Source organism: Lipotes vexillifer, unplaced genomic scaffold (genome assembly GCF_000442215.2).
Source record: "Lipotes vexillifer unplaced genomic scaffold, Lipotes_vexillifer_v1.1 scaffold395, whole genome shotgun sequence".
Classification (NCBI taxonomy): domain Eukaryota; kingdom Metazoa; phylum Chordata; class Mammalia; order Artiodactyla; family Lipotidae; genus Lipotes; species Lipotes vexillifer.
This window is the reverse complement of record NW_006797390.1, coordinates 160,307-172,679: the sequence shown is the minus strand read 5'-3', so window position 1 is coordinate 172,679 and position 12,373 is coordinate 160,307. Positions and strand designations below refer to the sequence as shown.

Genomic DNA, 12,373 nt, shown 5'->3' with positions numbered 1-12,373 from the left:
TTGTGGTATGCAGGCTCCAGAGCGCATGGGCTCTGTAGTTGTGGCACGCGGGCTTAGTTGCCCCGTAGCATTTGGGATCTTAGTTCCCTGACCGGGAATCAAACCCATGTCCACTGCATTGGAAGGCAGATTCTTAACCACTGGACCACCAGGGGAGTCCCTGCACTTCTTTTATTAAGGTTATTCCTAAGTATTTTATTCTTTTTGATGATATTCTAAATGGAATGTTTTCATTTTCAGCTTGTTCATTGTATATAGAAACACAACTGAGTTTTGTATATTGACCTTGTGTCTTGCAACTCTGTTCAACTCATTTATGAGCACTAATAGTATTTTTGTGGATTCCTTAGTATTTTTTATATATAAGATCATATCACCTTCAAATAGAAATAGTTTTACTTTTTCCTTTGTAATCTGAATGCCTTCCCTTTCTTTTTCTTGCCTAATTGCTGTGGCTACAACCTCCAGTACAATGTTGAATAGAAGTGACAAGAGAAGACAAAAATCCTTGTTTTGTTTCTGATCTTTGAGGGAAAGTATTCAATCTTTCACCTTTAAGTGATGTTAGCTGTGGTTTTTTTCATAGATGCCCTTTACCAGGTTGAAGAAGTTCCCTTCTATTCCTAGTTTTTCGAGTGTTTTGGGTTTTTTTGAATCATATAAGGGTGTGTTGGATTTTTTTTTTTTTAATGGCATTGGGTCTTCGTTGCTGCGCACAGGCTTTCTCTAGTTGCGGCTAGTGGGGGCTACTCTTCGTTGTGGCGTGTGGGCTTCTCATTGCAGTGTCTTCTCCTGTTGCAGAGCACGGACTGTAGGCATGCGGGCTTCAGTAGTTGTGGCACATGGACTTAGTTGCTCCGCGGCATGTGGGATCTTCCCAGACCCCAGGGCTCAAACCTAAGTCCCCTGCATTGGCATGCAGATTCTTAACCACTGTGCCACCAGGGAAGCCCCAGGGTGTTGGATTTTGTCAAGTGCTTTTTCTGAGTCTATCGAGATGAACATGTAATTTTTGTCCTTTTTCCTATTGATATGGTATATTACAGTAATTGATTTTCAGTTGTTAGACCAACCTTTATTCCTGGGATAAATCACATAGTTATGGTAGATAGTCCTCTTTATATGCTGTTAGATTTAGTCTGCTTGTATTTTATTGAAGATTTTTCCATCTATATTTGTGAGGCATAATGGTCTATAGTTTTCTTATGATATCTTTGGTTTGGGTATTAGGCTCATAGTTTTCTTATGATATCTTTGGTTTGGGTATTGGCTCATAGGATGAATTGGGAAATGTTCTTTCCTCTTCCGCTTTTTGGAAGAGTTTTTAAAGAATTAGTGTTAATTTATTAAATGTTTGGTAATTTACCAGTGAAGTCACCTGGACTTGTCTTTATGGGAAATGTTTTGATTACTTTTTCAGTCTCTTTATTTGTCATAGGTCTTTTTAGATTTTCTATTTCTTCTTGAGTCAGTCTTGCTACTTTGTGTCTTTCTAGAAATTTGTCCATTTCAACTAGGTTATCTAGTTTTTTGGCAATTTTTCATAATATTCCCGTGAAACCATTTTTACTTTGGTAAAGGTAATAGTGATGTCTTCTCTTTCAGTCTTGAGTTTAGGATTCTGAATGTTTTCTCTTGGTCAGTCTAGCTAATGGTGTGTCAATTTTGTTGGTCTTTTTGAAGAACCAACTTTTGGTTTTATTGATATTTTTTTCCCTGTTGTTTTTCCATTCTCTGTTTTATTTATCTCTAGTCTGATATTTATTATTTCTTTCCATCTACTTGTTTTAGGTTTAATTTGCTCTTCTTTTACTAGTTTCTTAGGGTAGAAAGTTAGGTTATTGATTTTAAAATCTTTCTTCATTTAGGTGTTTATGGCTACTTCTGAGCAGTGCTTAAGCTGTACCTCATAAAGTTTGGGTATATTGTGTTTTCCTTTTCATTCATCTCAAAGTATTTTTCTTATTTCCCTTGTGATGTCTTCTGTGACTCATTGGCTACTTAGGAATGTCTTTTGTGTTTTATCTGTCATATTTATTAAATACTTATTGTGTACTAAGGTAAAATATGACAGAGTCCTTGGTGCTTACTTTGTAAAAATCACGACCTTTAGTTTTAGCTTATCTCAAAGGAGAAAGTGTTAAAAACAGATAGTTAATAGAAAAGTAGGACCTTCATTCTTTAACGTTTTTAACATATAATGAAGACAGACTTAGAATTGTAGAGGCCCTGCTGAAATCTAACATGTCTAATGTCCTACCTTTGTGAAATAAGTTCCCTGTGCAGGGCAAGGCAAAATCAATGGCTGGCAGGTTGCTTTTCTTGGTGGTGTGGGTTAGGGAGACAGGCCTTGTGAGTGTTTCCCTTAGGACCTTTTCTCTGTAGCTCACAAATGTGTTTTGGGGAGGAAGAGGAGGTAAGATGGATAGCCGATAAAGAGGTACCGTGTTACAATAACAGCTATTTAAATTTTCATGTGGCCCTATGTCGGTAGAAATAAAACTACAACAGAAAAGAAGTTAAATTGGGTTATTTTCATAATTTTCTTCTTGGCGTTTGTGTTGGTGTGTAAAAATCAGTAATTTTATTTAGCCACATTAATGTGCTTCCTCACAGAATAAGAGAGAGCAAGGGGACAATGTGGTTATCACTGAAAATTCTAAGAAACATTGGTATGACTAATTTTTGGCTCAGACATATTTAAGGAATTTGTGGGGTTGATTTCAGTTTTAGTTTCTGGTTCCTCGTTTCTTTTTTCTTTTTTTAAAATACAGCATGTATTTCTTTTTTTTAAAATTAACTAATGTATTTTGGCTGCGCTGAGTCTTAGTTGCGGCACGCAGGATCTTTAGTTGTGGCATGCAAACTCTTAGTTGTGGCATGCATGTGGGATCTAGTGCCCTGACCAGGGATCGAACCTGGGCCCCCTGCATTGGGAGTGTGGAGTCTTAGCCACTGGACTACCAGGGAAGTCCCCTGGTTCCTCATTTCTTATTAACTTCCCTTATCCGTTCCCCAATCTTTATGGCTTATGAAATATGTAAAGCTCAGTTGTTAAGGCAACTAGTATACTAACCTATATTTGTATAATACCCTTTTTTTTCCTAAAAAAGTGCTTTCATACATTATTATTTTTGTGTGTGTGTGTGGTACGCGGGCCTCTCACTGTTGCGGCCTCTCCCGTTGCGGAGCACAGGCTCCGGACGTGCAGGCTCAGCGGCCATGGCTCACGGGCCCAGCCGCTCCGCGGCATGTGGGATCTTCCCAGACCGGGGCACGAACCCGTGTCCCCTGCATCGGCAGGCGGACTCTCAACCACTGCGCCACCAGGGAAGCCCCATACATTATTTTACTTAAGATTTATAATAATCCTGTGATGTGTTTCACTCTCTTGAAAACTGGCACGCTAATCAGATTTTAGCTGACACCAAAAGCCAATAATTCAGTCTATTACTGAGGAAAAATTAAGCTAGAGAAGTGGTGGTTATGTGGTCTTAAATATAATTTTACAGATGACATAAAATGCAGGAACCCTGGATTCATTTACTGTGCCTTTCTAATTTAAAAAAAGGAATAAAATAGTTCCAGTTTAAATATTTTGCTACCATGAAAACTAAACAAAGGGCTATACCTTTTGTTTGTTTTTTATGACTATGCTAGGTTTGTGTAAAAAATCAGTGAAGTCTGTGCAGTACACTGTGTCCTCTTGCTGGCTTCTCAAAGGCAGCCATTCCTGAATTCCATTCCTGAATTAATTAAAAACAGCAATATATAAGGTATTGGATTATAGTGAGTGATATGTGACTGATGACTCATTTTACTACATAAAGAATAGATGTGATTACCATTTATTTCACTATAGACGTGAGTTTAGGCTATAAATATATTGCTTTTTAAAGACTGTATCAATAGCAAATACACTGTTTTAATCTAGGGTGATTTCAAAATACTTTACTGAAATTGTGCAGTTGATATAATATAGCATGGCATAATATATGGCATAATTTAAAATTTATCCCATAGTAATATTTGGATCAACTAGTTATCCTTCAAGTGCTAATCATATATTTGATTTTGAAAAAAAGTTTCCTGAGGTATATATTATTATATTGGAATCAAAAGGTGATGATACAGAATAGGAAAGCTTTGAAAGACCAGTTTTTGAAAAGTTAAAACTAATTTGGGAGTAGTACTGAAGCAGCTAGCTTTTAAGATGCTGGTGGAAAGGATTTTTTTCCAGAGCCTCAGAGTATTGAGTCTCATTTCAGAGCCACCCTATAAAATGCTAGATGCAGTGGTTAGCTGTCTTGTTATGACACAGTTTCTGGTAAGTGTAGCTGATTAACATTTGAAGTTTGGTTTTCCTGACCCAACCATGATACCGAGTAAAGATCTGATCTTTATAGGGTACTGGGCATTGTTGGTTTATGGTATTAATAGTGATTCCAAACACACAAACAAATTAGAGTTTTTATATCCAAATGAAGATTGATCCTTTTAGTATTTTTACCTGGCAAGACTTCTGCATTTATTCCAATGATTTGCCAGTGTTTGAGTTTTGCATCTTCTCTTTTAGAATTGCCTTTAAAGCCTCAATATTCCTTTCAGTATACTAAAGTAGTGACATTTTTATTCTCTGAGGGTAATTTTCAGAAAGACCTAGACATCATTTGGAGCCTCTTCAGATAAACAAAGCGGACCATCAGATTGGGAATTTAAAGAATAACGTGTCATTCGAAAGTAATATGGCGAAAGTAGTATTGTGTTGTGGCTTGTAAGAAACTGGCTCCAAAAGCAGTTTCCAAGAAAGCTTATTCATTGGAATAAATTTACCCCTTTCAAAGTGACTCCTTTAAAGGAAATTCATGTGATGTATAAGTTCAGTTTCATGTATTTAAAATTCATCATCTGTATCTCATAGTTACATCTTACATAAGAACTTGGGGAGGTTCCAAAGCTAAACAGTGAAGAACATTAAATTACTCTGGCAGTCACCAAAAAACTGTGCCTATGCAGGTAAATGAATAACAGGGATATTGAGAGGATGTCTATGACACCAGAGGGAGCAGGTAGAAATCTCCTGAGACAGTCTAGGGTTATAATTATAGACTTCTAAAGGCAGGAGACAATTATCCTGAAGATTTCAGGGACTTCTGTGTGTTCCCTTGGGCTCAACAAATTTGAAGAGGGAATTGATAGCCAAATTGTTTAGGATTCTTATTTATTTATTTATACACATAATTTTATATACAAATTTTATGTTTTTCTAATTGTAAATATTTAAAAATCATAAAAAATACAGATGAGAAAAAAGCTTTTTATAATCACATCTATCAGAGAAATCCTCACTTTTTTTTTTTTTATTGGAGTATAACTGCTTCCCAAGATTGTGTTAGTTTCTGTTGCACAACAAAGCGAATCAGCCATATGCATACACATGTCTCCAATTCCCCTCTCTCTTGAGCCTACCTCCCATCCTTCCTATCCCACCCCTCTAGGTCATTGCAAAGCACCGAGCCAATCTCCCTGTGCTATGCTGCTGCTTCCCACCAGCCAGCTATTTTACATTCGGTAGTGTATATGTCAATGCTGCTGTCACTTCGCCCTCCCACCCCATGTCATCAAGTCCATTCTCTATGTCTACCTCTTTATTCCTGCCCTGCAACTAGGTTCATCAGTACCACTCTTTTTTTTTTCTTTTTTTTAGATTCCATATATATGTGTTAGTGTATGGTATTTGTTTTCTCTTTCCATCAAGTCCATTCTCTATGTCTACCTCTTTATTCCTGCCCTGCAACTAGGTTCATCAGTACCACTCTTTTTTTTTTCTTTTTTTTAGATTCCATATATATGTGTTAGTGTATGGTATTTGTTTTTCTCTTTCTGACTTACTTCACTCTGTATGACAGACTCTAGGTCCATCCACCTCACTACAAATAACTGTTTCATTTCTTTTTCTGGCTGAGTAATATTCCATTGTATATATGTGCCACATCTTCTTCATCCATTCATCTGTTTATGGACATCTAGGTTGGTTCCATGTCCTGGCTATTGTAAATAGTGCTGCAGTGAACATTGTGGTGCATGTCTCTTTTTGAATTATGGTTTTCTCAGAGTATATGCCCAGGGGTGGAATTGCTGGGTCATATGATAGTTCTATTTTTAGTTTTTTAAGGAACCTCCATACTGTTCTCCATAGTGGCTGTATCAATTTACATTCCCACCAACAGTGTAGGAGGGTTCCCTTTTTACCACACCCTTTCCAGCATTTATTGTTTCTAGCTTTTTTGATGATGGCCATTCTGACCGGCGTGAGGTGATACCTCATTGTAGTTTTGAGTTGCATTTCTCTAATAATTAGTGATGTTGAGCATCTTTTCATGTGCCTCTTGGCCATCTGTCTGTTTTCCTTGGTGAAATGTCTGTTTAGATCTTCCTCCATTTTTAACTGGATTGTTTGTTTTTTTTGATATTGAGTTCCATGAGCTGTTTGTATATTTTGGAGATTAATCCTTTGTTGTTTCATTTGCAAATATTTTCTCCCATTCTGAGGGTTGTCTTTCTGTCTTGTTTATGGTTTCCTTTGCTGTGCAAAAGCTTTTAAGTTTAATTAAGTCCCATTTGTTTATTTTTGTTTTTATTTCCGTAACTCTAGGAGGTGGGTCAAAAAAGATCTTGCTGTGGTTTATGTCAAAGAGTGTTTTTCCTGGGCTTCCCTGGTGGCGCAGTGGTTGGGAGTCTGCCTGCCGATGCGGGGGACGCGGGTTTGTGCCCCGGTCCAGGAGGATCCCATATGCCGCGGAGCGGCTGGGCCGTGAGCCATGGCCGCTGAGCCTGCGCGTCCGGAGCCTGTGCTCCGCAGCGGGAGGGGCCCCAGTGGTGAGAGGCCCGCGTACCGCAAAAAAAAAAAACAAAAAAGAGTGTTTTTCCTATGTTTTCCTCTAAAAGTATTATAGTGTCTGGTCTTACATTTAAGTCTTTAATCCATTTGGAGTTTATTTTTGTGTATGGTGTTAGGGAGTGTTCTAATTTCATTCTTTTACATGTAACTGTCCAGTTTTCCCAGCATCACTTATTGAAGAGGCTGTCTTTTCTCCATTGTATGTTCTTGCCTCCTTTGTTGTAAATTAGGTACCCATATGTGCGTGGGTTTATCTCTGGGTATTCTATCCTGTACCATTGATCTATACTTCCGTTTTTGTGCCAGTACCATACTGTCTTGATTACTGTAGTTTGTAGTATGGTTTGAAGTCACAGAGTCCTCCAACTCCATTTTTCTTTCTCGAGATTGCTTTGGCTATTTGGGGTCTTTTGTGTTTCCATACGAATTGTAAGATTTTTTGTTCTAATTCTGTGAAGAATGCCATGGGTAGTTTGATAGGGGTTGCATTGAATCTGTAGATTGCTTTGGGTAGTGTAATAATTTTCATAATATTGATTCTTTCAGCCCAAGAACATGGTATATTTCTCCATCTGTTTATGTCCTCTTTGATTTCTTTCATCAGTGTTTTATAGCTTTCTGAGTACAAATCTTTCACCTCCTTAAGCAGGTTTATTCCTAGATATATTATTTTTTTTGTTGCAGTGGTAAATGGGAGTGTTTCCTTAATTTCTCTTTCTGAATTTTTGTTGCTGGTGTATAGGAATGCCAGCGATTTCTGTGCATTAATTTTGTATCCTGCAACCTTACCAAATTCATTGATGAGTTCTAGTAGTTTTCTGGTGGCATCTTTAGGATTTTCTATGTATAGTATCATCTCGTCGGCAAATAGTGACAGTTTTACATCTTCTTTTCCAATTTGTATTCCTTTTATTTCTTTTTCTTCTCTGATTGCTGTGTCTAGGACTTCCAAAACTATGTTGAATAAGAGTGGCGAGAGTGGACATCTTGTCTTGTTCCTGATCCTAGTGGAAATGCTTTCAGTTTTTCACCATTGAGTGTGATGCTTGCTGTGGGTTTGTCATATATGGCCTTTATTATGTTGAGGTAGGTTCCCTCTATGCCCATTTTCTGGAGATTTTTATCATAAATGGGTGTTGAATTTTGTCAAAAGCTTTTTCTGCATCTACTGAGATGGTCATATGGTTTTTATTCCTTGATTTGTTAATGTGGTGCATCACATTGATTGATTTGCATATATGGAAGAATCCTGGCATCCCTGAGATAAATCCCACTTGATCATGGTGTATGATCCTTTTAATGTGCTGTTGGATTCTGTTTGCTAGTATCTTGTTCAGGATTTTTGCATATATGTTCATCAGTGATATTTATTGGTCTATAATTTTCTTTTTTTGTGGTATCTTTTTGTGGTTTGGGTATCAGGGTGATGGTGGCTTCATATAATGAATTTGGGCGTGTTTCTCCCTCTGCAAGTTTTTGGAAGAGTTTGAGAAGGATCGGTGTTAGCTCTTTTCTATATGTTTGATAGAATTCGCCTGTGAAGCCATCTGATCCTGGACTTCTGTTTGTTGGAAGATTTTAAATTACAGTTTCAATTTCATTACTTGTGATAGGTCTGTTTATATTTTCTAATTCTTCCTGGTTCACTCTTGGAAAATTGTACCTTTCCAAGAATTTGTCCATTTCTTCATGGTTGTCCATTTTATTGGCATATAGTTGTTTGTAGTAGTCTCTTATAATCCTTTGTATTTCTGCAGTGTTAGTTGTGATTCTTCCTTTTTCATTTCTAATTTTATTGATTTGCATCCTCTCCCTTTTTTTTCTTGATGAGTCTGGCTAATGGTTTATCAGTTTTGTTTATCTTCTCAAAGAACCAGCTTTTAGTTTTATTGATCTCTGCTATTGTTTTCTTCATTTCTGTTTCATTTATTTCTGCTCTGATCTTTATGATTTCTTTCCTTCTATTGACTTTGGGTTTTCTTTGTTCTTCTTTCTCTGGTTGTTTTAAGTGTAGGGTTAGATTGTTTATTTGAGATTTTTCTTGTTTCTTGAGGTGAGATTGAATTGCTATCAACGTCCCTCTTAGAACTGCTTTTGCTGCATCCCATAGGTTTTGGGTCGTCGTGTTTTCATTGTCATTTGTTTCTATGTATTTTTTAATTTCTTCAGTGATCTCTTGGTTATTTAGTATCAATTAGATCTGTCTGGTCTGTTGTGTCATTTAAAGCTTGTGTTTCCGTATTTATTTTCTGTTAGGATGATCTGTCCATTGGTGTAAGTGGGGTTTTAAAGTCCCCTCCTATTATTGTGTTACTGTCAGTTTCTCCTTTCATTGTTGTTAGCATTTGCCTTATGTACTGTGGTGCTCCTGTGTTGAGTGCATAAACATTTATAATTTTTATATTTTCTTCTTGGATTGATCCTTTGACCATTATATAGTGTCCCTCCTTATCTCTTGTAACAGTCTTTTTTAAAGTCTATTTTATCTGATAGGAGTATTGCTACTCCAGCTTTCTTTTGATTTCCATTTGCATGGAATATCTTTTTCCAGCCGTTCACTTTCAGTCTGTATGTGTCCCTAGGTCTGAAGTGAGTCTCTTGTAGACAGCATATATATGGTTCTTGTTTTTGTATCCATTCAGCCAGTCTGTGTCTTTTGGTTGGGGCATTTAATCCATTTACATTCAAGGTTATTATTGATATGTATGTTACTATTACCATTTACTTAATTGTTTTGGGTTTGTTTTTGTGGGTCTTTTTCTTCTCTTTTGTTTCCTGCTTAGAGAAGTTTCTTTAGCATTTGCTGTAAAGCTGGTTTGGTGGTGCTGAATTCTCTTAGCTTTTGCTTGTCTGAAAAGCTTTTGACTTCTCCATCGAATCTGAATGAGATCCTTGTTGGGTAGAGTAATCTTGGTTGTAGATTTTTCTCTTTCATCACTTTAAGTATATCCTGCCACTCCCTTCTGGTCTGCAGAGTTTCCACTAAAAAATCAGCTGATAACCTTATGGGGATTCCTTTGTATGTTATTTTTTGTTTTTCCCTTGCAGCTTTTAATATTTTTTCTTTGAATTTAATTTTTGTTAGTGCAATTAATTTGTGTCTTGGTGTATTTTTCCTAGGGTTTATCCTGTATGGGACTCTCGATACTTCCTGGACTTGGGTGACCATTTCCTTTCCCATGTTAGGGAAGTTTTCAACTATAATCTCTTCAGATATTTTCTCAGACCCTTTCTTTTTCTCTTCTTCTTCTGGAACCCCTATAATTCGAATGTTGGTGCATTTAGTGTTATCCCAGAGGTCTCTGAGATTGTCTTCAATTCTTTTCATTCTTTTTTCTTTATTCTGCTCCTCAGCAGTTATTTCTACCATTTTGTCTTCCAGCTCATTTATTCGTTCTTCTGCCTCAGTTATTCTGTTACTGATTCCTTCTAGTGCATTTTTCATTTCAGTTATTGTGTTGTTCATCTGTGTTTGTTCTTTAGTTCTTCTAGATCTTTGTTAAACATTTCTTGTATTTTCTCAATCTGTGCTTCCATTCTATTTACGAGATTCTGGATCATCTTTACTATCGCTACTCTGAATTTTTTTTCAGGTATATTGCCTATTTCCTCTTCATTTATTTGGTCTTGTAGGTTTTTACCTTGCTCCTTCATCTGTGACATATTTTTGTGCCATCTCATTTTTTTTTTTTTAATGTGAGGGATTGTGTTCTTGTCTTACTGGTTGTTTGGCCTGAGGCTTCCAACACTGGCGCTTGTAGGCTGTTGGGTAGAGCTGGGTCTTGGTGCTGAGATGAGGAACTCTGTGAGACCTCACTCCAGTGAGTATTCCCTGGGATCTGAGGTTCTCTGTTAGTCTAGTGGTTTGGACTCGGAGCTGCCACCGCAGGAGCTTCCCCCAAATCCTGGGCTCACGAATCAAGGTCCAGCAAGCCACGTGGGGTGGCAAGAAAAGAAAAAAGGAGAAAAATAATAAAGTAAAAAATAAAATTAGACAAAGAAACTAACAGATATGTTAGAAAGAATGTAAAAATAAAAATATAGGTATGTCAGTAACCGGAAGGTATATCAGTACCACAATAGTAACAGAGGGAAAGGAAAAAAAAGGAGGGGGGGGACGGCCTTGGCTGTGGAGGGCAGGGCCTAAACAAGGGCGAGTTTTGGGCAGTGGGCGGGGCCAATGCTCAGGACCCACAGGGCTGGAAAAGGCCCTGGGTGCTGTTGGGGGTGGAGCTTAGGCTCAAGGAACAGAAGGGGCCCAGGTGTGCCCCCCACCCCAGTCTCAGAGGGCACGGGGCCTCACCTGGGAGCCCAGCAGGCTCCCTGGGTCCGAGTGGGCCAGGCGATGGCCCTCCACTCCTCTCCTGGTCTTCTTGGAAGAGTCCCTCCCACCTGCCTCTTCTGATCTCCCTGGCCTCAGGGGCACTGATCCTGTCTGGCCTCCACTTCTCCTACCACTTCGGTCCCCCTACGTCCTACTGGTTCACTTTGAGGTTCCTCCCGTCTCCTTGGGGGTCAGAGTTCCCCCACCAGTGGCTGTCAGGCGCCCTAGTTGTGGGGAGATGCTAACTCCACGTCTTCCCACACCGCCATCTTGATTCCTCCCTGCCACTGACCTTTTACGATCCTTTCTTCTATGTGTTGTTTTATAAGATTGAGATCATACTGAACTTACAATTTTCAATTTTTTTTTTACTTATTACTTAAGTCAATAAAAATTCTATGTGAACAAAATATTTAATGGCAGTCTTTCAGTTTTTTACTATCTAGCTACATATGGTTCATAAAGTTTACTGTTGAGCTCTGTAAAGTTTATTATTAAAACAAGTTTATTATTGAAGAAATAATGAAAACTTATACTATTTCTTCTCTCACATTCATGGTATCAGAAGTATCAGAAAAAGAAATTATGAAGCAAAGTATCATACAGCACTTGATGGGATTATGCTTTCTTAGTTCCACAGGCCCCATTTATTTGTTATTTGTAAATGTTTTCCTTGCTAATATGCAGCCGCAGTCACTTTCCTAGACCCAGAACTAGGAAAAAAATTAACTGTTTCTCTCTCTTGCGGAAGGTGGTTGGAGGTAAAGTGAAGAAGCCTGGCAAACGTGGTCGAAAGCCAGCCAAAATTGACTTGAAGGCAAAACTTGAGAGGAGCCGGCAGAGTGCAAGAGAATGCCGGGCCAGAAAAAAACTGAGATATCAGTATTTGGAAGAGTTGGTATCCAGTCGGGAAAGAGCCATTTGTGCCCTCAGAGAGGAACTGGAAATGGTAAGAAAGTCTGTCAATAAACGCATGAAACAATCAACCTAAGCTATATTAAAACATGAAGATACCAGTTTTTAGCTATCCAGTTGACGAACATGGGAAAGCATATTCATCTGTTAGCCAGCACATAGGCAAATAAGCATTTTCATACATTGCTTGTGGTAGTGGAAAGTGACTATTTCTTTAAGGGATTGTTTATGAC

At 38.0% G+C, this 12,373-nt stretch overlaps 1 protein-coding gene across 1 annotated transcript in view; it reads left to right on the top strand.

Annotated features, from left to right (window-relative positions):
• CREBL2 (cAMP responsive element binding protein like 2) overlaps window positions 1-12,373 on the top strand; it is a 30,989-nt gene that overhangs the window by 13,612 nt on the left and 5,004 nt on the right. Inside the window, exon 2 of the mRNA XM_007469332.1 lies at window positions 11,977-12,174. Coding sequence (XP_007469394.1) covers window positions 11,977-12,174 — 198 coding nt within the window. The remainder of the gene's footprint in view (window positions 1-11,976; window positions 12,175-12,373) is intronic.